At 38.8% G+C, this 26,431-nt stretch overlaps 1 protein-coding gene across 5 annotated transcripts in view; it reads left to right on the forward strand.

The window, feature by feature from the left end:
- Positions 1-26,431, forward strand: part of arhgap12b (Rho GTPase activating protein 12b) — an 88,145-nt gene that overhangs the window by 46,021 nt on the left and 15,693 nt on the right. For 3 of the 5 annotated variants that reach the window (XM_017436488.3, XM_025010636.2, XM_025010637.2), the window contains exons 3-12: positions 14,516-14,794; positions 16,780-16,920; positions 16,989-17,069; positions 18,233-18,355; positions 19,960-20,034; positions 22,330-22,391; positions 22,578-22,659; positions 22,824-22,946; positions 24,842-24,946; positions 25,029-25,127. In XM_017436488.3, the coding sequence (XP_017291977.1) occupies positions 14,516-14,794; positions 16,780-16,920; positions 16,989-17,069; positions 18,233-18,355; positions 19,960-20,034; positions 22,330-22,391; positions 22,578-22,659; positions 22,824-22,946; positions 24,842-24,946; positions 25,029-25,127 (1,170 nt within the window). The remainder of the gene's footprint in view (positions 1-14,515; positions 14,795-16,779; positions 16,921-16,988; positions 17,070-18,232; positions 18,356-19,959; positions 20,035-22,329; positions 22,392-22,577; positions 22,660-22,823; positions 22,947-24,841; positions 24,947-25,028; positions 25,128-26,431) is intronic. The other 2 variants (XM_025010638.2, XM_017436483.3) reach the window with 2 other exon arrangements.

Genomic DNA, 26,431 nt, shown 5'->3' on the forward strand with positions numbered 1-26,431 from the left:
GATTTAGTTGTAAGTTTTTTGAAAACACCTGTTTTATAACTCTCATTTTTCATCATAGGATGATCTTAAGCTAAAACTCTGGCATTAACGCTAGCAGTCGATGCACATTCCCCTAAGATATGCTCAGACTTTGTGTATGCTATTTACAGATCTGATGGCCACACACATTTGAGTAATTAACAGTTAGGAGTTGTTTGCGTTGCTGCTTTGTCCGCCCCTTCGGGACACAAGGTCCTGGCTGAACTCTTTTGCACAGGGGTTTGTGCTAAGTGTGATTGGTCAGAAGTTGTTGTGGGCATGTTTCTACAGAAATGCTGGTGAGCTTTAATGGAGTCATTTTGCTTCTACTGATCTGCTGAGAAGCAGCTGGCCGAGGCTGTTAGAAAATACAGCCATCTTTACAACTGTTCCAGCAAACTTATAAACCTCTGAACCTAAAAAGACCGCGCAGAGACACAGGTGACTCTTTGTGGCTGTAACACGTGTGGTCAGGGTAAGGAAGCCGGCAGAATTCTGTGCAAGTTGAGAAGCTTTCGATAAGAAACCCGTGTTGACGCTTGGAGGAGGAAGGAGCTTCCCGGGAGTCCTGAGCTGACTGTCTCTATGAAAGGTGTGTCCAAATACGAATGTCTTGCGACCACATGACCGCAAACTGAATTCTTGACATCTTATGGATTTTGATGGAGCCTTTAAGCTGCACCGAAAGGCTCCCTCAGCTGTGGTGCAGTGCATCACACTGTTTCTTAGCCGACATCTACATGAGGCTGAGTGTGGCTGCAGGCTTCCCCCAACCTCAAAACCCACCCGCTCCCTCTCCCTCATTAACATTTCAAGAGGAGAGGCACAGCAAATCCCTTCTGTTCCTCCAACACAAGGAATAAAGCTTAGAGATGTTTGTAAAAATATGTAAATAAAAACCCATTATTTAATGTGGGGTCTGTGGTTGTTTGCTGTACAGTTGAGGCGTTTTGTGCAAACCTGTTTCTCTGAAAGCAGTTGTTTTCCAACAAGCTTCCAGTGCTTCATCAGAAGTGGGACATCTTTGGACAGCCGAGCACTATCAGCTCAGGACCAAAAGGTTAATTGGATGCATCTCTGCCACCGTGTCTGATTCATGAAATGAACATAGCTGTTCATCATTCTAAAGACTGAAAATGTGCTGACATGTCTTCCATTTAGGATTTCACAGGTCTTTTTTTTTCATGTTCACTCACAAAACACGGTTTGCAGACCTGTGGACAGGTTTACGCAGTCTGAACGTTTGGGATTTGATTTTAGCACCTTCCAGGCGTGAATAAGTATGGAAAAATAAAAACAACACCAAAAAAAATGTTTTCAGTCTCTATTGCATTTTCAAAAAAACAAAACTCAATCAAGCAGCATTTAAAAAAATCATGCACCTCCTGTTTTGTTCATCCTCACAAGATGCTGATTAAAAAATGATCAAATTCATCAAGGGGGGAAAAAATCTTCCCACACCCAGGGATTTTTACACAAGGATACAGATAATAAAACTGAATCGGTGTAAAAACACAAGTTTACAAATGCTTTCATGTTAAAAATAACAAGAAAACTGAAAAAAGTGAAACTAAGTCAAATGAATATTGTGTAGGAACCCTACGTGTGTATATGGAAGTCCCATTTATTTGCCCAGTTCAGACTTGATTTTGATTAGTGGTAACTTTCACAGGCAGGGGGTGAGGTCAGTGAAGAAAGAACGAAGAACTGAAGAGCAGGAGAGCATTGATGCCCCCCCCTCCCAACACTTACAGCTTTGCTTCAGAAGCTCCTCTGCCTGATTGGCTCTCTGTCTCCATGGCCACGAGCGCCACTCCTTCAGTAACCATGACAAACCACACTTATTTCATCAGCGTTGTTCAGATACACTTAGTCATATGAAGTGGATGCATATCAACATGCCTGTGACTGAAGAGAGATTATTTCTTTGAACTGAAACTGCAACTCATACGAGGCAGTCAATCCTCATAGCTTGTTTTATTTACTAGTGTGACCAGTCTTTGAGTTGATACATGGTTAATTGAAGCTATAACAATACTTAAGCTTTATAGGTCATTTCATGCTGTTGAAGAGTTGTACAAGCATGGAAGGATCATAATTAAAGAGCAGAATGAATAAAACCACTTAGAAGACTGCCTGAAACAGATGTTGCTATCAGTACTATAAGTTAAAAGAAGCCTTTTTGTCAACCTTCTACCTTTTCACATTTCACTTTTTTATGTCTTTCTTTCTAAACCCAGTATCTCACTATGCATTAGTTGGTTAATGGCATTTACAAAAAAAGTCTCCAAACATGTCTCAAAATATTTGCGGTGGTTCTCGATTTTTCTCTCTGGAGTAGCAGAAGCTCACAGTCCTGACCCATCAATTTCAAACATGTTCAGAAAATCTGTGCAACAAATTTTCCTTCATTTTCTTTCAAAATAGTCAGAGTTGTTGCAGTCATCTTAAACCCAGTTTAGTTTAGTTTAGTTTCTTGTGACACCTGCATGGAGGCTCTCTGAAAGAAAGAAAGCATCCAAGCTTCAAGTGTCCAAGTCTGAAAACCACACCAATGATAGACATTAATTATTAAAAAAAAACCCTGCCCACATCTGTCTGTCTTCATTTACAAAAAAGTACTCCAGTAGATCAAACTATAAACATGGGGGTGGCTGTCTAGGTAGATACAAAGCAAGCTGAGGCAGGTATGATACGGGTGGAGGTGGGCAATAAATTAACGTGCATGGCCTACAGCACAGTTTGCAAGCTGTGCACGTGAAAATAGCCCATGATTTTCAAAAATTTGCCATTCAGAATGCTGCAACGTGGCTTGCCCTTTGTGACCACTTCAAGTTCAGTGAGACTGCGAAGGAGCATTTGTGACTACAGTTCCCACTTTATAATCCTTTCTAACTAAGCTACCAGAGCAGAAACAGATGCTGGGATGCATCTGTTCATATTTGCCCATTTTAACTAGACTTTGACTATACAAAAATCATTGTTTGATAGAGCTCTGACCAGGATTTACCACCTTTACTCTTTCTGTGCGGAGTATGGAGCATGTTTGTCGCTGCAGGGCTTGTCACCATGCGCTCACTGATAGGAAGTCCACCTCCTGACTCTGTTCCCTCCCCTCCCTGTCAAAGTGTGGGAACCACCTAGTGGAGATCATGTTGAGCTGCAGCCCTCCTCTCATGCTGCCCTCACACTGACCTGCACTTCTTTCCACAGAATTATTTATGGTTTCATTTACAGAGCACTGCCAGGGACAGTCATTGTCAGGTGATTGTAATGAGACTGAATAGACTGAAGGGATGGTTGTAGAGGGGGTTTGTGATGAGTGTAAGTTACTACAGCAAGCTGAACAATAGCATCGTGTAGCTCCATTAGCAATCTAGTTTTTCCTCAGGTTCTTTGTTGTTTCTGGGTGGATGTGTTCTGGTCTGCCTTTTACAGTCTCCATGACTGCTCTTAGCTGACACTTTCCATGTTTGGTGCACCCACACACTCCTCCACTTGCATAATTTGCTCTAGTGCAGTTTGTAGAAATCTTGTTCTGCATCGGCCTGAAGTCTGATGCTCATTCATCATATGTGTTCAGGTTATAGAGTTACTGCTGCTGAGAAGAAAAAGACCGCAGCACATCTCTCCATCCCTGCAGCTGTATTAGGTAGACTCTCTGCCCCTCAGGTCTGCTCCATTTTTAATTACCTGCCAGGGTCTTGATCCCTACATCCCAGTTCTCTGCCACATCTCATTCTCTTCAGACTGGACGTCTGCAGGAAAACACATGAAGCAGAGCCAAGATTTACAGTCATGCAGTCATTGAAACTATTTACTGTAAGTTGTTGTTTGATCAGAAATATGAATGTCTGATTACTAATTGGAGTTCTTACAGTCTGACTGTAATGCGTGCAACCTCTGAAGGTGATTTTGGTAAAAGCAAGATGAATTTTAATTTTGTCTCAATGATCAAGCAGAAATGTTTCAAATTGAGGAATGCATGATGTAATTCTGGTATTTTTAGATTTTTTTTAATGTTTTTTGTTTTGTATTTTAGAACTATTTGTATATCTAAAGTTATAACAAAGCATTAAGAGGATATCTCACTGGGCTGTGATTTGTTGGTGAACGGCATTCAAGAGGGAATCCCAAATGTCTCGCAACTTTCACAGAGACATGCAACCCTCTTCCTTTATAACGTGTATTCCAGAAGATTAAATCATAAATATGGGGGTAGATGCCAACAATGGCACAAAATGAACAAATGATGTGGGCAACAAAATAATGTGCACGGCCAAGAATGCAGCATTGCAAGTTTCTGTTAGAGGAACCTCATAGCTGACACTTACATCCTATTTTTTTACTTCCTCACACTTTTTACAACATGTTAAACTTCTTCTATTATAGGCTTTAACTTCTGGCTGTATTCTTGTAGAACTGTATCATTATGCAGTCACTTGTCTAATGCTTGTTCAAGGTAAAAACTAATAATTAGCAGCAGACTTATCTTTTCTGAACACAGTTTCTTCGCTGTGGTCAGAGCCGGATCTCTGGGTAAACTGACTTGTTAGATTTGTCTGTCAGCACCAACACCAACTCTGACTGACACATGAAGAAATAATCTGATAAACTGATCAAGTCTTTTTTCAGACCTTTCAGTACCATTTCCTGTTTTGTGTGTGTGTGTGAGAGAGAGAGAGGTTATGAGATCTTCTTCTGCTTTGCTTCTTTCACAATCAGGCTTTGAGTTTCCTCCTATCTTTGACCGGAACATTGCAAAGCCAAACGAACGGAGAGAAAACAGAAGTTTTCATGCGTGTCATCTCATTTGATGGCTGCCAATTGTCAGCATGCGTCGTGCATTCAGTGTGTTCAGGGGATACAGGAAAGCTGGGGAGGATGATGACGAGGTGTTTGTGTGCAGCCCAGGATACAAGGTGACAAAAATGAGGCATTAACATGTGTGTGCAGTTTGCTGGACTTAAAAACTTTATATTTTCATCACCTCAGGTTTCTGTGCCAGCACAGATGGATTTTATATCCCATAGAAACTACTCAGTTCTAATTGGTGAACTTTTTCTAACTTTGGCAGCTAGCATTGTCGTTTAATCTTTCAAAACTGTTAAATTAGATTCCAGGTAGTATTTATATTACCCTAGCTAAAGCTTGACAGCCTGAAATGAAAGTGACTACAGTCTGCCAGGGAAACACTTTCATGCTGACATCAATTATTCATTATGAAAAATTCCCCTGCAGAGTGTCAGTCTGTCTTATCATTTGGTGCTGATTGTGTGAGGCTTTTTTCTTGTACAAACAATCTATTAATATGTAGAAGAACAAACACTGGCCTCACTGCATACAGTATATATATATATATATATATATATATATATATATATATATATATATATATATATATATATATATATATATATATATATATATATATATATATGCACGTATACCGTTGTTTTGATGAAATTACTTAAACTTTGTTTCTTCTTTTGCTCTTTTGATCAGTTACCAAGTTAGTACATTATCACCACCTGTGGCTGTAGTGAAAACTGTAGACCCCTGAGTGGAATGCTGTGAACAGGTCTGTGGTGTGCACAAATGGTTTCTTAGTATGGGAAAGCATGAACACCTTATTCTTAGACATAGGATGAGTATGTGTGTGGCTCCAAAGTGCAAAACATTGTGCACAAGCTCTGGTTTTTCAACTGCTGAGTATGGATGCAGGTTCTTTGCAATAAAGGTTCTGATTGACAATATAATTCATGTTCTCTTTTCCACGATAAGTGGAAACTTTGATATCGCTCACTTGATACTTCCCTGTTAGCAGCGGCAGCTACCACTGGCTGTTTTTTTCTTCCTCCTTCAGGTGAAAACATGTACTAAATTTGCTTATAGTGTGGCTCTTGTCAGCGTCATTTTTCCTTTTGACGTCGTAGAAACCACAGTACTTCTAAACATTGGTTTTCAATCAGGAGGAGCTGTTTGTATGTCCCAGTGAGCCACGTTCTCCCTCTGCTGTACGCTGTAAACAGTTTACACTTCCACACTTCAGAGTTGCCTTTTGCGTTCATGAACACGACATTATTAACAGTAAATAAGAATCTATTTTTTGACATTTATAAATTGATTTGGAATAGTTTCTGTCTGCTTCATGATGCATGCAGAAACAGATTATAACCCCACCTCCATCCGGGAGACGCTCAAAGTATTTCAGGGTCAGAAATGAACAGACTCTTTTTTTTTTTCGGCCATAATACCGGTCATATTAGCCTAAACTTGATTAGCTGTCGAGTTATTTAATATGGTTTCAGTGGCACTGTCGCCTCACAGCAAACAGGTTGCAGGTTCAAAACTCAGCCACAGCCTTTTTGCTCTTGACTTTCTGTCACAGCTTGGAGTATGTGTTGCAGGGGATTCTTACCTCCTGTCACAACAAACCTTTGCTCAGGGTTTGTAAAACTGACTGAGTTGTAGCCATTTTTATGTTTGCTAATGTTGATTAACTATGGTGACCATTTGACTGTGGTTGTTGCTGATGTACCTCAAATGATTATCTTTTGAGAGTGCAATTATTATCTGTCCACTGGTTCATCAAATATTTTGCTAACATGGCAGACAAACAAACACTCACACACAGATAAAAAAATGATTACCCTTTTGCGTTCAGCATCGGGTGACAAGTAAACTTATGGTCTGGTAGTGTGCATGAGTGGTGAAAGTAAATATGGAGTTTTGCCATAATGTAATACGTAAGATTTTAAATACTATTTCAAACTTTGCAGAAAGCTAATGTAGAAGGCTAACACAGAAGAAGTTTTCTCTCTTATGGAATCAAAACTTTAGCAGCAGCATTTTGCGCCATCTGTATGGATTCTAGGGCACTAATTAAATGCTTGACTTGATTGACATTGCATGTAGTCTCACCTAGAAGAGTTGCAGGTTTTTAGCATCACTTTGGGACAGAATGCTTTTTGTCTAAATACCCTTTACTCCAAGTTGTTCTCTAAAAAGAAAACCCCACAAACTTGAATACAACCGGGCCAGAAAAGAATGATCATGGTTTCTTTTTCAGGTACTAATTTAGCACTTCACTAGGATAATAAATACACTGTCAACAAATTAAAACCAAAACAGTCTTTGCAACTAAAATTTAATAGTTTCCCCTTTAAAAAAGAAGATTTTAAGCAGGTAAAGTGTTCACCATCGTTGTAGTGAGCACACATTAGCAGTCGGTAGCACTTGATCATGATAAGCTAAGTCTACCTGTGGCTTAAAGGAAAGTCTGTCATTCTGCAGCTCAGTCAAGTCTTAAAGCTCCTTTTAGACTTGTGTATAAATTACTTGAATCAAAGTTTGTAAAACTTAAAAAATAGCAATATCATCTTTTTTTGTTTTGTTTTGCATCTAGACCACCTTATATATGTTCTAGATCAATTATTGCATCACTTAAATTGGTTGCATCTGGATTGGCTGAAGCTACAGATGATATATAGTCCTTTTAAAACACATTTTACGATTTGTAAAGTCTTTACCCTTATTTGTAAAAAGGGGTAAAAAAAAAAGAAATGGCCATTAATTCCATTTTTAATTTTTATAAAGCTTTTCTATTAGTTGATTGCTTTAATCAACTTATAGTTAACATTTTATAAATTATCTACTATCAGTCAACCATGACTGCAGATACTGAACTGATTACCAAGTCATTAGTAAAAATTCAGTACTTTTCATGCAGCTGTCTGTCTGTCTGTCTGTCTGTCTGTCGACAGGTTCTTGTTCGATCTCTAAGTTGACAATCCGCTGGACACCTCATGGGATGGGATGATCCCTGTTGATTTCAAGGTCACAGGTGAAAGCTTTGTGAAAACCTTGTGTGTGCTCCATCTCTAAACACATGTATTTAGGATTGTTGTGTGAGGGGAATTCATGCATTGGATTTGGATTATGCTAAACGTTTTCTGACAGGCGTATTATGTACCAATGGTGGTATTCTTGCTGAATTTAATAGTAATTATTGATCAGCTGAGTCACTCAGCACCATAGTTTCCATTTTACTAGCAAGGCCACCTGTCCACTCACAACCCATTCATCCTCTGTCTGTTGTTAATGCGTTAAATAAGCAATGCAAGGTAGCACTTTAGCTAACTGGGTCAGGCAATGATCGGCTAATTCATTCATTCATTTCTCAACTCAGATGAAATAAAATATTTTATGACAGACATTGGCAAAGAGCTCAGTTGGAGCTGGCGCTTCCGACTGCTTTGCTCATGTGTTCTCCGCGAAGGAATAGTGTAAAAATTTACAGCCAATCAGATCGATTCCTCAGCTTCAGCCCGGTGTGCGAACAGAAGTTCCAGGAAGTTAAACACAGCACTTTCTGTTGCTGTCTATTTAAGAATTGCATTAATTTAAACCGGTTCTGATGATCACTTTTTGACAATAAATTGGTAATCAGTTGACCGATTTTAAAAATTCTGATTGTGTTGGAGTTGTCTTTAAAATATCTATCAAATGGCATCAAAATATGTGTGTATATATGTGTTTGATGAGGTTATTAAAATCAGGTGGTGGCCTTGCTAACATTACGATTACTTCAAAATAAACTATGATGGCTGAAGTAGACACCGGAAAGCTCTGAGTTCATTTTCTTACTTTTTGTTTGTTTGTTTGTTTGAGAGTTGGGACCACCGGAGCATCCTGACAGAAAATGTGTAGTTAGGAAACAGCTTGTGTGTGTCACTGTTATGTGCCAGTGTAAAAATAAATAATTGCATTAATTTTTCAAATATGCCCTTTTTAACAAGACTTTGAATATTCTAAAAATATTTCCCTGCCCTAGTAGGAACATTGTAGCCCAGAGTTTTAATTTTCTTTAGAGAGTACTCTTCTATATAGGCAGATCTGAAGTTTCCCAAGGACTTCCTAATGCTGTTAAAACATTTTTGTTGAACTTAAGCATTTGGATTTTATTTTTAGTAAATTGAAAATACATAGTAATTTTTAAAAAATGGTGTTGAATATCATTAGCTGCACAAATTTATAAAATTCAGCAGAAAAACTCATATAAGCTGACCTCTGCCTTTTAGGTATTACCTCCTTTATCTGCTAAACTATGCAGTGTGTTGAATCTAATGACTGGATCTGCTGCTTTGGTTTTGATCTGTAATTTCTTTTTCTCTTCAGTAATGTAATATTTTTGCAACTCAAGTAGTCACTTTTATTTGATGTACTTTTCTCCCCTTGTAAGGCAGCCCAAATGCTATTAGCTGAAATGACTGTGACATATGTGGTATGCATATCAACAGTGGGCCTTTGTTCCTACACACAGTAAAAAGCTGTGCACACACTCAACTATATGCTCTGAGAAATGTTTGGCTTTAACTTCTTGAAATACCTGGCTTTAGCTGGGCTGAGCAGCCCTGAATGGACTTGGGCTCAGACTCAGTCATTTGCATTTAAACTTGTTCATTACCACATTTTTCTAAACTAAAACTCTTGCACACAGTCTCCATTTTGGTGTTGATGGATGAAAACCCACTCTGAGCCAGAGCATTTTGATTTGCCAAATTGCTTTGTCCGCATTGTGTGCGCTGGGCTAAAACTGGGAGGCAGAAAAAGAAAATAGCAGGTTCTACTTTCAGTTTTGTTCTCCTCTAGCATGTTTGCAGGATATGAAACAATAATTCATGTGAGAACTATTCTTATTCCAAAACTGTCATGAAGTCCCATTTGTGTCCTAAAAACAGTTCAAATCTTTTGAGCTGAAATGTGTTTTACTTCCTCACCAGTAATGGAGTGTGTGTGTGTCACTGATCTGTTTTTAAAGAAACAACAGGCTTGTATTGGTCTTAGAGACAAACCTCTCAAATACTTTTTAGAGCACACAGAAAGTTAAAAGCTCTGAACTGTAGCCATGGAAACGTAGCTTACTTTCCTTTGTGGTGTGACCTTCTGCTGCTGCCAACTTTAAAAAGACCACCTCAGAAATCAGCACTAACACTGTGCACTCCTGTTTTCTTTTGTGTAGCTGCATTTAAGTTCAGTTTATTCACAAGTGGCCTACCTAAAGTTATAATGTGCAGCAGTAGTACATTTCTGTTGTATAATTAGTGATTTGTTGTTTTTTTTTTCCATTTGTACAAAAGCGAAGTTCACAAGTTCCATTTTCTTCTACTTCCTCCTGCATTTGCTGTGCAATGTTCTACTTTTGGCATGTTGTTTCCTATCCCCAAACCAATATTTTGCAACATGGTTTCAAGCAAGGTTTACAGAAAAATTGTTGCTAAAAAGACACTTGTTGCATGACGAAATATTTGCTGCATGCAATTAACTGCATTTATCACCCTCCTTGCTTTTTTGGCAACTGATCCACGACCCTCTTGGGAGGGTATAAACAAACTATAAATGTATACTACCCACCACAGCTCAAACATCTCTCCACTGCTACATTATTAATTTGTTTTTAATGATTTTCCTCCTGATGTTTGTTGCATTACGTGGTTGAAACTTGGACACTTAAACCATTGTTTGAGACCTTTTATACCTTTTATCCTTTTGTATAAAAAAGATCGCATCAAGCTACCAGTAGCCCCTTATTCCCTGCTCTCTGTGTTATATCACAGATATTTGATATATCTGTGATAGATATATCAAAGCAAGTTAGCTGAGTTCATCTGGTGTGAAGACTCAAATTCAGACTGATAATATTTTTGTGTCTGCAAGCCACATGTGGCTTCTGATTTAGTGGCTGTCATGCAGACGGCCAAAGACACTCACTGCTTCCATTTGTCCGATACACGCCCCTCTTCCATCCCAAGAGATGGAATAGTTTAGTTATAGTTTTATGGCTTTGCAATAACAAAGTGTTTATGTCTGTAATGTTACCTTTGCTGCAACAAATCGCTCATTCAGTCACATTCTATATTTGTCACCCGCTGCTGAACGAAGGAGGACATTATGTTTTGGCCCATATCTGTGTCTGTTACCATAGTAACTCATTAACCACTGAACAAATGTTATGATACTTGATGAATGTAATCACTGGATGTAACTCTACAGCTGATTATCTTTTGTAGTCAACCCCATTCATAAAGACTGCCACAGTCAACATAAAACTTGTTATAAATCAGTTACAGATATTAAGCCAAATTTTGGCGTGGTAGTAACTGACACCTGTTTACAGCACATACTCTGACAGTGATATATCACCCATAAAGGTTCATTCAAGGTTCTCATCATAAGATGATCTTAGAGTAAAGCTCTGGCATAAAAGGCAGTGGGCAATATGCATTCTTTTGAGGAATGCTAGATCTTTAATTTAAAATAGGATAACTGCTGAACATTTTACAAAATAATTTTCCTCAGCAGACATCGGAGTGTTTTCATGGCATTCTCCGGTTGCTACATTTCTGGAATTTCAGTCAGTCTCAGAAAACTATTGAGTCACACATAACCAGCCTCAGAGATAGGAATTGAAATATTTAAAATTGAATGGACAAATCCGCTGATAAAATCATGAACATAATAAAGAGACTGTACGATGAAGCAGCTGGTTGACATTGTTGCCTCACAGCAACAAGATCAGCCTGGGTCTTTTTGTGTGAAGTTTTCTTGTTTTTCTGGGTACTACGGTTTCTTCCCACAGTCCAATAATGTGCATGTTATATTAATTATGTTATATTCGTTGTGATGTTGGTATAGGACCAGATAATATAAGTGGTCAACAGCTCTCTTCTTGTGCAGAACAGTTGGCTTTTATTTTTCATTCTATCTTTCAGATGTCACTTAACCAACAGTGTGTTGGAAACAGTCCATAGTTATACCTGTGGCTAAGACTATCCACCCTGAAGTTTTAAATGATTGTAGACCTGTCGCACTGCCTTCCCTCTTTATGAAATCTTTTGAAGAACTGATGAAGAAAGATCTCATTACTACGACTGAACATCTACTTGATCCTTTACAGTTTGCCTATAGGGCTGATCGCGGAGTTGAGGATGCTACTGCCACCTTATTAAACTCAAGGTTTCCCCAAGCGTATTATAAGCCTGGTCAGCCGCCAGGCTAAGCTCCTCTTGTTTATTATAAATACGTCATTTTTTATACACGTTTTTTCCACCCGCTCCCCCAAAACCGCTACCTTTATCTACCTCACCATGTGAAGGTACGCGTGCCAACAGTGATGCGATCACGCTATCCCCACCCCTGAGCGAAGGTCCCGCACCTTTTATAACATTCATAATGGACGATTTCGGTGCTCTAGCGGAGCTGGTTCGCCTGTATCAGCACGGAGCCCTGTGCGACTCTTAATGAGCCCTGAGGCCGAGACACCTTCAGCTGGAGTTAGCATGTTGTCAGAGCCACAGCAATAAACATTATCGAGTTTAACCAACAATGGTTAGTTGAGCTAAAATTCAGCAGGTGGCTTTACAAGACTGAATATGGTAAGCATGTTTTGTTTACCAGTAAAATGATGCTATTAAATTCAGCATTAGATGCTTTGTTTTGTTGTTACATGCAGTGATCCAACATGCAGCCTGTGCCACAAAAAGCACAGTACAGTACAGCATCTGTCCGTTTGTCAGAGTTCTCTGTTGTTATTCATTGGCCTGGAAGTGAGACGTGTGTTGGTGCTTTGTTTGCACTTTTTCATTTATGGTAATTTAATTTATTTGTAAATGTGACTTAAGTTAGGATTCAAATTAGGTGCAAACAATTTGTATTTATTTTAATTGTATTTTTGTTTAAAAAAGTATTTCAAAAGTGCCTTTTTGTAAAACTGTAGTTTTACAGTGTATCACATAATAAATAGCAATATTTTCAACTTTCCTGTCAACTTTAATCTTTTTTTTTTACTAAATCACAGTCAGCCGGTGAACGGCCACCTACCACCAGGCTTAGCCTCTTTTCTGGGGGAAACCCTGAAATTGCATTGTTAAACATCTCGAAGGCAACAAAAATCATATTAAATTGTTATTTGTTGACTTTTTATCGGCTTTTAACACTATTCAAGCCCATATTTTGGTCAACAAACTTCTGAACAGTTTTCATTGATAACCCCATGTAGTAGTCTGGATTCTTGATTTTTTTTTAACATCAAGAACTCAGAGAGTGAGGGTGAATGGATGCATGTCTGATGAGATGTCATTGGGTCTCCTCAAGGCTGCGTCCTTTCTCCTCTTCTCTATATTTTGTACACAGACGACTGTTGTAGCCGGTATTATAAGAGGCTGCTATTAAAACTCGCAGATGATTCAGTGGTAGTTAGTCTTTTACATGATGATGAACATGCTCATGGTCCTGTGGTTGATGAATTTGTAGAGTGGTGTGATGGAGCTTTTCTTCAGTTAAATGTACAGAAAACTAAGGCTGTGCATTGATTTTAAACAGGCACCATCAAACAAATCATATGGTACTTAAAGGCCAGAATGTAGAGATAGTAGAGACTTATAAATATCTGGAAACTATTTTAAAATTTACCTGTCATTCAGAGTATGTGCAAAAAAAGGGCCAGCAAAGATTGTTCTGTCTAAGGAAACATGTTGATAAATTGTTGATGATCTTATTTTATAGATCAAACATTGAATGTATTGACCTTTTCTCTCATGTGCTGGTTTGGAAATCTTAGTATAAGGTCAAAGAATGCACAAAGTAAATTAATACATACAAGTAATAAGATCTTAGGATTGGAACAATGTACACTTATTGAACTGTTTATCAGGAAAATTACAACCATTCTTGCTGATAGTTCTCACCCGCTACCTGTTGAGTTCCCGTTTCTGCCTTCTGGCCGTTGGCTCAGACTTCCCTTTATGAAAAGTAACAGATACAAGCACTCCTTTGTTCCTACAGAAATTTATCTTAATACAGAACAAAGCAGGAGAGCTTGCTCCTGATTGTTATTGCTATTGATGTTAGTAGTAACTGTTGGTTGATGATTTAATACATTGCTGGACTTTTTATTAGGTATTGATGTTTTATGTTTTTATTTTTTGTGAGTCTTGTTTTATATATACTTGCTGTAATAGTAATTGCCCTATTTGGGATTGGAATAAACTGAACTGAACTGGTACTAGGTGTGAGTATATGCATGGATGGCTGTTTGTCTCTATCGCCCCTTTTCCACCGGCTCTAAAGGTCCCAGTGGCTCCCAATCTCCGGCAGATAACAGCTGTCCTACTCCGCGCAACAATCGTGGCATCCAGAGCATTTCTTCCACTGCGCCTCTCTTCCTGAAGTCTCAGGAGAATCCCCATAAGTTTAAAAAACAGCAACAACACAGGGCCAATGTTGTCCATGAAGCTTTCGTTGTTTACACAACTTGCGCTAAGTTTTTGTAGTTTTTTTTTAGTGGATATATTTCTACCCAATGGAGAGACTCTGAACCTGCAGCACATCAGCCTGAGTAGGGCTGAGTCGAGCCCATGGGAAATGGCTTGTAGTTACAAAGCAGGGATGGTAGGATGGATGTAGTTACTAATCTGCTTCTATTTCCTTTCTCTAGACAACGTCATCAACAGGTCATGGCAGGTCAGACTCCCCAGTGTACACCAATCTTCAGGAGCTGAAGATCTCTCAGTCCAGCCTGCCGCCCATACCCTCAGGTTCCCCGCTCCACGTCCTGGGTGACTGGGAGACCCATAAAGATCTGAGCGGCAGGTATTTCTACTACAACCGAGCCACAGGGGAGCGTACCTGGAAGCCACCGCGCACCAGAGACACCAGCAGCAGCACCAGCACCATCAGTGTTCGAGGAGACAGCCAAGGCACAGCAGACAGTGAGGTGAAGGATGCTGTGTCTAGACTTTTTTATGTATCAGTCCCTCCAGGATTTCACGGGCATTTTTTGTGATTGTTGCGGCTAAAATGCCTGATTTTGTGGTGCATTTTCCTAAAAGTTGCGATTAAAAGTTGTGAATTTTTTTTACTAAAATCAATAAAAAACTATAACTTTTAATATATAAACCAAAAATCCTTCCTAGTTTTGTAAGACAATTCCCAACAAACATTGACATTCTCAAAAGGTGCTTTATTTGAGAACTTTGATAGCTTCTAAACTGACATTCATGACCATTTCTGGATTGTCCCTGGTCTGCAGCTCTCCTCACATGTTTTGCAGACACAAAGTGTTTGTCGATGCGTTTATGTTCCATGATTACACTGCAGGACGTGGAAAACAGCTTATCCCCCCCACTCCCCTGCAGCTGGGGAGGAAACTGGTTTGCTGAAATCTTTGTGGGCAAATGTGAAGCATTAGCGCACATTTTGGCTTCGGTCGCTGCTCCTGCACGCTCCCGGCATTCTGATGTTAACAGGAAGTGATGTCACGTGTCTTCTTCCTGAGTTATTTGGGGTTATTTTGTATTCCACGCTACACAAACCCACAAAGAAGACACTAGACCGCAGAAACGGTGGCGAATCACTTTAGAAACAATAAATATTGGGTTAAAGTTGCGGGAAAGTTGCAGTGTTCTGGTCAAAGTTGCAAATAGTTGCGATCGGAACATCCCGAAATCCTGGAGGGTCTGATATATATTATCAATAGAAGATAAAAGCACAGGAATCAAATTTGTGGTTTGGTTGTGAGGAAAAGTTTAAAACTTTAGCCTGGAAATGAGCTCTGTGTTAGCCGGTGTCACATGGACTGTGGTAAAGGTTCACTTCACCTTGAAAGAAAGTTAAAATTTTGGTTACTGGAAGGAGAAATGCAGCTTGGGGAAGTAATGGCTTCCTGTCAAGTTGTCTTTTCATGCTTCATTATCCAACACTGCCCCCAGGTGGCGTTCTCCACTTGATACATAACTGCATGAGTGGCTCGAACCTTTCAACTTCTAACCCACGGAATAAGAGGGACAGAGGCTTGTGACCCTCCTTATTGTGGTTTAGGCATGCAAACTTTTGTAATAACCCTACTAAACAAGAGCATAATGATAATGCAAAAGGTTCAAACACTTATGATACTATTTTTCATTAATTTATCACTGCTATATTTAACAATTATGGTAAAAATATGTCTACAGTAATCATTTTCCCTTATATTTTGGTTTCTAGAAGTTATTTAAGAACCCTTACTTGAGGTTTCATGACCCACAGAGATGAACTTTGGGAATCACTGGTTTACATGAATCATCCATAACGTTAACACTGACACAAGAAATGATTGACATAGTTTATCTTGTTGCAATGGTATGTATTTGTCAGCAAGTAAACACTTTGTGTTTGAAGTTATGTCTTGAAAGCAGAAACAATTGCAGCGGTAATTCTAAAAGGGTCAGATATTTTCTGTAGGAGCAGTAAAGAAAAGGCGTCAACACTAGTAAAAAGGATTTTCTTATTTTCTAATGGAAATATTGTTGGATAAAAGAAGATTTGAAGAATGTTTTCAGTCCATTTTTCTTTTTGTTTTCTACAAATAATAAAATTTACACAACAAAATGATAAAAATAGTATATTTATGGTATTTACAAGCTGGACATAGTCATTATTATGCTTAATCTTCATTATGCTTGTTAGATTGACTGGTGCCATAGATCTCCTGCTGGAAAAGGGGTGGAAGTTTTGATGGTAAATGGCTTGCACTTATATAGCGCTTTATCTAGTCCAAGGACCCCAAAGCGCTTTACACTACAATCATTCACCCATTCATCCACACATTCACTCACTGATGGTGGTAAGCTACATTGTAGCCACAGCTGCCCTGGGGCGGGCTGACAGAAGTGATGTGATGCTTTATTTATCTATCTCCCTCCTTGCTTTCCTCTTTCACAGCCACTGTCCTCTGAGGAAAACTGTCACAGCACCCACTCCAGCCAGTCTGATAGTCAGTATGGATCGCCCCCTAGAGGCTGGTCGGAGGAGCTTGATGAACATGGACACACCCTCTACGTGTCTGAACACACACAGGAGAAGGTACTTTCGTTTGCAGCTGTTATATTAATTCTCAGCTCTTGGATGCTTACCCGTGTTTGCTTTTGCAGTGGATAAAACATGTTGATGAACAAGGCCGACCTTATTACTACAGTGTTGATGGATCCAGATCGGAATGGGAGCTGCCAAAGGTGAGATTACCTTGTTCACATCAGCTGCCTGTAATCTGTTGTCTCTACAGAGCACTTCCTGTGGATAAAAAAGTCTTTCATTACCTAATACCACTAAGATACTGCTGCACAGGCTTGAAAAGTATGGAATTTAACTTGAGGCCTGGAAAATTATGGGGGAAAAACAAGAAAAAATTGATGCTTCCAGACTTAATTACCTTTTGTACTTTCTAAAAACAACAAATAATAGTATTGTTATAAATTGTTCAAACAAGCAAGGTATTTTTCACATTGCCAACAACAAAAAACTGAATTTAGTCCCCTTCATGTCTACTTTTGGATCATACCCCACTGTGGTTAGAGACTTCTGTAAAGTGAAATAGGGATTCCAGACAAAGACAGTGTTGATTTTAACAGTTAATTCACAACCTTCATGCAAAGATGTGGTACAATGTGTAGCGCTGTGTTGTCAAGGACCCTCAGCTACTACCAGATAATATCTGTAAAATGTACATATTTATAGCAGTTTTTGTGTTTGATTGCCCGTGGTAGCCATTATGAATGGAATTGACTCCAATTAGGGGGAAGGAGGGAGGGGGGTAAAACTTTCACAAGTAAATGACACAGAGCAGTATTTGGGAATAAAATTTCTTTGACTCTCAAGATAAAATCTATATAAAATTTTGGGAAAAAATATTTGGGACAAAAATCCTTCCACAAAATTAGCGTACAGATTAAAAAACAGCACTATTTTATGAATATGTTAAATTACAGTACATTCTTTATGTCAGAAAATAGCTGAAAAATGGATAAAATCTCAGAATTTGAGCCTTGAAAAGCTATAATTTGAAAATAGAAGATGTGTTGGAACTCTGACTTTGATTTACCTTGTGTACTCTTAGGAGTGTTGTAAGAGGATGAGATTGACTATTAGTGGCTGTTCTCCTAATCTGGAGGTTTTAGAGCAGATTAGAATCAAGCTCCTCACTCTCAGATTGAATAAACAACAGTGTAATGCAGACGTGAACATGTTCAGTCCATTCTGCTGGTGATATTGGATGATGCCTTCAGGGTCTCTGTCCAATGGTGCTGTGGACAGTTAGAGGAGAGGTATGCTGGGGGCAGAAGGTACTGAACCACCTGCTGTGATCATGGCATTAACTGTTCGTTTTCTGCCCCTGCAGTATAATATCTCCCCTCAGTCTGGTGAAGTTCCAAAGAGTCGCAGTCTGGAGAGGAAGCAGCCGGATCCCATCGTCCTCACTAAGTGGAGGCACAGCACCTACGTCTTAGACCTCAACGACAAGGTAGGAGGGAGGCCCACAGAGAGCTCGTCGAACCCTGAATGTTGATGGCTTATTTGGCTCGACAGAGGCTCTTTTTGGGTTTTTTATTTAGGAATTAACTCATTGTTTATGAGAAAATAAGGTTTATGACATGTTTTCCCACATTTAACTAATGCTAGCTAATAAAGGACACTCTTTGGAGGTAATTTTATCTTTGGGGAAAATGATTATCTTTGTTACGTCCACTTAATATCTTCTTCTTATGTTGGTTTGTCTTGCATTCATGTACTTTTTTTACAAGGTGGAAAAAGTGCACTAAACATAAATAAATAGGTTTTAAAGAACAGCTATTTAACTACTCTCCTACATCCTGAGCTGCATGAAGCTGTTTAAATCTGGGAGCAGAGGGACCTTGGTACTTAATGAAAATGGTCAGTTTACCACTTGACCCTGAGTTTACCATTGTTTTCTTTTAAATATTTAAAATTGTATTTCAGAAATTAATCCACAACATTTACAAGTTTTAAGTACTCCCATAACTTAGACTGTTTGTAACCCGGCCCGTTCCACACTGTTACAGGCAGGACACTGATTCGGCCATGATGGTTTAAACGTGTAGCTCAGGTGGAGCCGACCTCAGCTACAGTACGCAGCACATACTAGTGTGGCTGAAAATGGTTGTATTTCAACTGAAACAATAAATCATAAAAATGATGGCGACTCCAAATAAGAACAAATGAGTAGATGTCACTGATTATGATGCCTATCTGCCACAGATCTATAAATGCCTCGGTGGTTTTGTTCCAGAAGTAGTGAGTAAAAGGATTTTAAAAGCCAGCAGAACAAGGGAAGCAGTTAATGGAAAGTGGAAACCAGCAAAGTACAAGTATTATTTTAGGCAATTTATGTTTTCAGTAAGAGGTCCTCAGATCTGAAGTTTGCCAGCAATAAAACTGTTAACTGGTCTTGAAGGGTTTTTTGTTGTTTTTAAAGCCTAACTAGGGACTCAATGAGCAACAATTAGTGTGCAACATTGTGTCATGTAATGTCTGATTTTAAATCAGATTCAAATAAGTCAAATTACATGAGGCTAAATGTTTCTTCTTTGATTTAAAGCTTTAGACATGATGTGTGGAGAGACATCTAGACTAGATGAAAGGTTTACATGACCGGCCGACCCTGTGGTGGTTTTGTTGTAGTTCTCCGTTTAACTCGACCCAAGAAAGAAAACAAAAAAGAAACTTTCTCCTTAATGTAAGAAAGTCGTTGTCCTTTCCAGACCCTTTTGTAATCAACAGTTAATTTGCTTGGATTCCTTCCCAGTATAGTTTAAAAGAAACATCAAGGCAATTTTTTTTTCAGTCAGTGTTTTCTCAATCAAAGATCTGATTTGTTTTATTGAACTGAAGTTGATAAAGTTGATCAAACAGAATTTTAAATCTCTGAATTCTTCTTTTTTTGGTGTACCTCATCCTGCTCTGCCTGATTATTACCTACATTAACAGTTTTTTGATTCCTCTCCAGGTTTTCTTCCTCTCACTAACTTCAGACTGCCTGTTTTTGTGTCTTTCTGTAGTTAGCTGCTAGTTAACAGCCACTGATCATGTTGTGCCTTTTGTTGGTAGGAGTGTGCTTCGGCGCCCAAGCAGAGCTCTCCAGACTCTGACTCTTGCCCCTCATCTCCTAAGCACCCTTCAACTGTTAGTATCCCTACTTGCACCACACTCTGCATTGCACCTAACCACCTTCTTACTTTTAACGTAACACTTCTCATCTTTCATAAATCTGCTACATGCCACATCCGTCAGCTACCTGCTGTTTGGTTAATGTGGAATTATTAGTCATACCGTTCCTTCAGTTGAATTGCCTAAAAATGAGATACCAGACAGGGTCTATTTTTAATTTATTTTCTTCATTACCGTAACTGTTGTTCTGAATCATCATTGAGATGTATAAACTTTCATACTCCATAAAGAAAGACATTACTGGTTGGTTGTATACGACAGTGTGTTCCAGTCATTGAAGAGGAGTGGACAATCAATAATCTAATCAACTCTATGCAAAGAAGATGTGTTGCACTGTGTGAGGCACATGGTGGTCACACCAGATACTTTCTTCTGATTCCCTCTCCTCCCCCGATACAGTAAAAGTAAACTGCACCTTTTGTGACCATCCTAAGGCACACCTGTGAGGGGGATGGATTATCTGTGTTCACAAACACAGATTTCCATACATTTGTAAACAATATTTGAGAGGAAAGGCCTATTATGTACAAAGCAAAATGGAAGCAATAACAAAAGTGCATTTATATTTTGGTTCAGTATATATTTGTGCTTTAAATTAAACAACTATACATATCCCATTTAGTAGTATTATACTAGTATTCCCATAATATAATCATTTTAAGCAGTATGATTTTTTGTTTTGAGTACAGAGATACTGTGCTGCTGCTAATCCTGCTAACCAGATATATATACTTTCATTTTTTACCAGAACAACGGATCAGTGTCTAGGGAAATTTATGTATTCTGACAGTAAAGTTGAACTCGCCTGCAATCAAAGTTTCTACTGTTTAATCCTTTAAAAAATAAACTATGATGGCAGAAACAGAAGCTGGGATGCCCCAAGATGTTTCTCTTTTCTTTTTTGGGGGGAGGGAGAGTGGTGGGAAGTAGGGGTTCTGTCAAAAAACACCATGAGGAAACAACTTGGCATGTCACTACCAGGTGCCAGACTAATAAAACAAAAAACAAAACATTTAAAGACTGTTGTGATGGTCACAGTATTTTTTCAAATTCACCCATTTTAACAAGACATTGAATGTTTGAAAATCTCAATGGGCCTCTGTAAATTTGAGTAGTGTTTGAGCCAGTGGCTATGTGAGGACTCCCAAATGTCATGAAGTGTCTCCTAAGACAGGCTACATCAAGAAACAATCATTGTCTGATGCACCAAGTATTACAGAACCTTATGACAGCCGCGCCTGCCATCCGGACACAGGCCGTGGACTCTTTGCAACACCCTTTGTCGTCCTGTGCCATGTCTCAATGATTGGCATGAACTAGACCAGGGGTGGGCAACCCTGGTCCTCGAGGGCCACTATCAAATGATTCAAACATGCAGGATGGTGGCCCTCGAGGACCGGGGTTGCCTAGAATATAGGTTTATTGTCCAATTTGTAGATTGTCATTAACATCAAAGAAGGGACAGCTGTGGTTAGAGTGGTGAAATAACTGGGTGGCATGGACTGATAATGAACAGCATTGTATTATGTTCAGTATAAATCTTAGTTCTGCATCACCACTGATGTATGTTAAAGTTAAGTTAAAGTACCACTGATTGTCACACACCTGAGTGTGTGAAATTTCTTCTCTGCATTCGACCCATCCCCTGAGGGAGCAGTGGTGGTTGGTGATCTAAACCCCCCCAATTCCAACCCTTAATGCTGAGTGTCAAGCAGGGTGGCAATGGGTCCCATTTTTAAAGTCTTTGGTACGACCCAGCCAGTCTACCACTAGGCCACTGATCTGATGTGTGTGCATATGGTGGTACCAAGGGGAGAGGACCTATCCTGCCAATGTTGTGGAGAGACACACCAGTGTTACGTGATGCATCAGGGTCATTTTGAGGTCTTCTTAGGGCCGTCCAGGTTCCCTGATCTGATCTTACTCCCTCCCGAGCATGTGCAAGATCAGTTTGGACGTCAGCCTCAACTTGTTGTCATATTTATATACACATCTCTCTCTATATAGGTATATATGTATTTGTTCTAAGTCCACCTTTGTTGTTTAATTTTGAAATCTATAAAAAAAACTGTTAAAGGCAAAGCTATTTTACCATGAGCATTAGTGTGCTATCTGCTGTTAAAACTGGGCAAGGTATGGTGAAAGCTAAAGATGTCAGCCTGTTTTTGATCTTGTAAAACATCAGCATCTGTATGTATGTGGGTGGTGGTTGATGCAGGTTTTCATTAGTTACTGTTTCTCCCTCCTTAGCCCTCTGAGAAGTGTGGAGTTCTAAATGTCACCAAAATCACAGAAAATGGAAAGAAACTCAGGTTGGAACTGTTTTTATTATTATATTTTTATTATTACCAGGAGACAACTCATTGGGATTAAAAATCTCATTTACAAAAGTTCCCTGGCCAAAATTGGCAGCTTTTGATGCAAGATATTCTTTCAGAGTAATTTCTACATTCCCAAACCTTGATTTAATTTGATTTGTTTTGTTGTTAACCTAACAGGAAGAACTGGACATCTTCATGGACTGTGCTGCAGGGTTTCTCCCTCCTCTTTGCAAAGGGTCAAGGCAGCAGCACCTCTTGGGTATGTAGCCATCAGTGTAAAGAGACACTTTTCTGCTTCTTTAACATTCCATTCATCTCAGTAGGAATTATTATCTCATTATTGTTTCCAGATATTCATCTGCCTTTAAGAACTGTGCTGTCTGTTTGTTGCTCTTCTCTCTTCTTCTCCTGCCCTCTCTGAAGTCATACTACCACAGTGGCTCCATCCCAGAGCTGCTCTTCACTCTTCTTAGCAGCTGGAAAAAACCATACAAGCATCGTCCAGCTGTGTCCTATAAGAACTGTCGGCCTGTGCCGGCTACTGCTGTATGTCCCCAATATCAGCATGCATTAGCACCTCCTCAGTGTTTCTGGTATCCTATTCATCCCCCAACTTACTTTAATTGTGAATCTTGACTTAATTTTCTTTTAATTAAGTAATTCAATTAACATAATCTGAGTAAACCCTATGAAGCATGTAACAGGTGTCTAAGACCAGTCCAAAGTATAACCTGAAAAATGTCTTCTCATTTCATTATTTTCAGTGATTCATTCGAACTGATCCTTGGTGTTCAGTTAGTCTAAAAACTTAAACAAGCAACAAAAAGTCTTCTTAAAAAATAATAACAACAACAACAACAACTAAAGACATGGACCAATTTTTTTTATTTTACTGAAATTGCAATGCCGCTATGAAATGAATGGTGTAGCATTTCTTAGAGAAATGCATATTGGTCCTTTTCATGGCAGAAGTTTAAACTAAGATCGTCTTATGATGAGAACTGACACTGGCACTGGGATGCTGTCATGAAATGCCACCTGTTCCAGGTATATCCGCCTCACACACAATGACTGCTGGAGATAGGCAAAAAGCAGGTACAGAAAATAGGTTCATAAATAAAAATAAGAATAATAATAATAAGAATATAGCATGCTTTGATGCTATGACTTGGTAGCTGTTTGTTGCAAAACACAGATGAAAAAAACATGAGAAAAATCCTGTTGGGGATCAATGGGAATTTAGCAAAACACTTGAGAAAGCTAGCCCATTTTGTAGTTTTATAGCACATATTTCACAATTTAAACATTTAAAGTTGGACTTTGTCTTGATATTTGTCACAGCTTTTACACAACCACAGTTTAAGTTTTATGATTTTTACAGATTTTTCCATGGAATGTTGAACAATGACACACAAAACTTTTTATTTTACTCTTTTTGGTACACATACAAATTATGCACCAAAACAGTCATTTTTGTGTTCTTTAATCCAGTTTGTCATTTACTGCTGTAGGACTCAAATCATCCCAGAATACAAAAGGTGCACACCGGAGTCTTCCACAGACTCCTATATTTTAGCTCAGTTTCTCTTCAAACCAGGAAGTGATGGATCTTTTTAACTTGTCATATCTTCTATATAAAATAAAATCATGTGTCATGGTCTTGTGCTGCTCAAATTTCAAGAATTTTTAAGATCTGACTTATAGTTTTCATCTGTTTTTTTCTCCCTATCTATAACTTTGCAGTCAAAGAGTGAGAGACAGGTGTGCGGTTACCATGGTGATCATATTGAGCTACAGGCAGCAGCTTTAACATTTCTTTTGTTTCTCAGGTTAGATTATTACAAGGTGTGTTAGAATTTTAAGCCGAAGCTGCATTGGCATACTCCAGAATTACTGAAGAGATTTGTTAGTTATATTTAATGTCATCAACTTTTAATTACTGTGAAAGAAATTGTTTCCACAGATAAAAGACAACCCTTCGGTTTTTATAGCAACCCAGGGCATCATGTATGCTAACAAACTCCAACCAACTCATTTAGTGGAGTTGATTACTGATGTTGGTGGTGCTTTGCTGTAGGGCAGTAAATCACATTATATAACACTCGGAAATTAAGGATTATAATGTTGGTTAAAAGTATTTAAAGCACTGAAACAAAACATTGTGTGTTGATTAGTATGATTGTTGCTTTCTCATACCATTACTAAAGATGTGTGTGATTCAGTGATGTTTTTGATGCAATAATTTTATTGTATTTACAGGTTTTACAATCACTTTCAATACTTTTGCACTCCGTGGAATGTTGAACAAAACTAATATCTTTAATATCTGCATCTCATTTTACTAATATCTTCTTTCTAACTGGACTAAATCCTCCTGGAAACAGCAACATGTTGTGTCACAAAATAAGTTTCTTATTTTATTTCTCAACTCCTGATTCCAGAAGTTCGGCAGCAATCAGTCCAAACCCGAGTTCACTGTTGATCTGCGTGGGGCATCTGTGGAGTGGGCCTCCAAGGAAAAGTCCAGCAAGAAACATGTCATTGAGGTATGAAACAGAAGAGCTGTTTGAGCTCCGACTCTTTTGTCTTACGCAGCGGTTTTGACTTGTAGTTGTTTCCCTCCTGCAGCTGAAAACTCGTCAGGGCGCAGAGCTTCTGATCCAGTCTGAGATTGACAGCGTCATCAATGACTGGTACCGGGCCCTCACAGAGACCATCAGCACACATGTGAGTGTCATGTCAGATATAACCTTTGAGTCAGCTGCTTCTTTTTCCTCCAGCAGATTATGAGCCAATTCATCAAACTTTCATGCCAGAATTTTAAATTAAGATCATTTTGTGGTGATAAGATGTACCCAATTTGGTCAAACTTGTAAAAATAATGTGAAGTGAGATTTATTTATATAGCACTTTTCAGCAGCAAGGCGATCCAAAGTGCTTTACAACAGAAACAACAACAGAATCCAATACAGCAGGTACATAATCAAATACAGATCAATCATGTATAATCTAAATGAAATCATGAAACTAAACATGAGTTAAAACAGTAAAAATAGTAGCTAAAATACTGTAAATAAAATCATGATAAAGTTAAAGCTGAACTAAACAACAATTAGGAATCTAACAATATCTAAAATGAGCTAAACTAAATGTACAGGAAGGCTAAATAAGCTACAATACTAAACAATATTAGACAATACTAAACTAACAGTACAAAAAACTTTCTAATAGCCAACATTAGAATTACTAACTAGACGGTGGAGACGGTGGAAAATGAATATGTGTGTGTAGAGGCGGTGGGAAGCGGTGTGGTGTGTGATGTGTGAGTGTGTGTGTGTTTGTAGAGAAGTCCATGAATCACGTCACAGAGGCTATTGTCTTTGATAATGATGGAATGTTTATCAGCCAGCCCAGAGCAGATCCACAGATGTCCTTAGGCAAGGGAGGGAGCAGAGCATCTTGTTTACATAAAATCTGGGGAGAAATTGAAGATAGCTGACCAAGGCCAGGAGACAGAGACGGAGAGAAAAGAAACATGTCCGCCTTCCACCAGGAGCAGAGAGAAAAGTTATGTGCAATTTCATGTTATTTTGCAAGATAGCACGCTCAGAGTATGTGCTGAGAATAACTCAGCTACTACCACATCTAATTTTATGTAGGTATAGGAATTTTTTTGTGGGTTAATGTTGATTGTCTTTGCGAACCATCTTGAAATGTATTGACTTCAAAAGTTAATCAGTTGTATAGGAACATCAAATGTTATTTCATGAAAGTTTCAATAAAATCTCTCTAGTATTTCAAAGATATTTTGCTAACACACGGTTGACTCCAAATACGCTGCCTGGCCATAAAAAAAGTCGCCACCTGGATTTAACTAAGCAAATAGGTACGAGCCTCCTATTGGATAATTACTGCATGTTTCAGCTGGCAACAAGTTATTTAAGCCCAACTGGTGCAATGAGTTGCTTCTCATTTCTTAAACAACCATGTTGAAAGACACATCCTGTCGTCGTGGAAAAGATGTCAGTCTG

The sequence above is a fragment of the Kryptolebias marmoratus genome, linkage group LG21 (assembly GCF_001649575.2).
Source record: "Kryptolebias marmoratus isolate JLee-2015 linkage group LG21, ASM164957v2, whole genome shotgun sequence".
NCBI classification, from domain to species: Eukaryota; Metazoa; Chordata; class Actinopteri; order Cyprinodontiformes; family Rivulidae; genus Kryptolebias; species Kryptolebias marmoratus.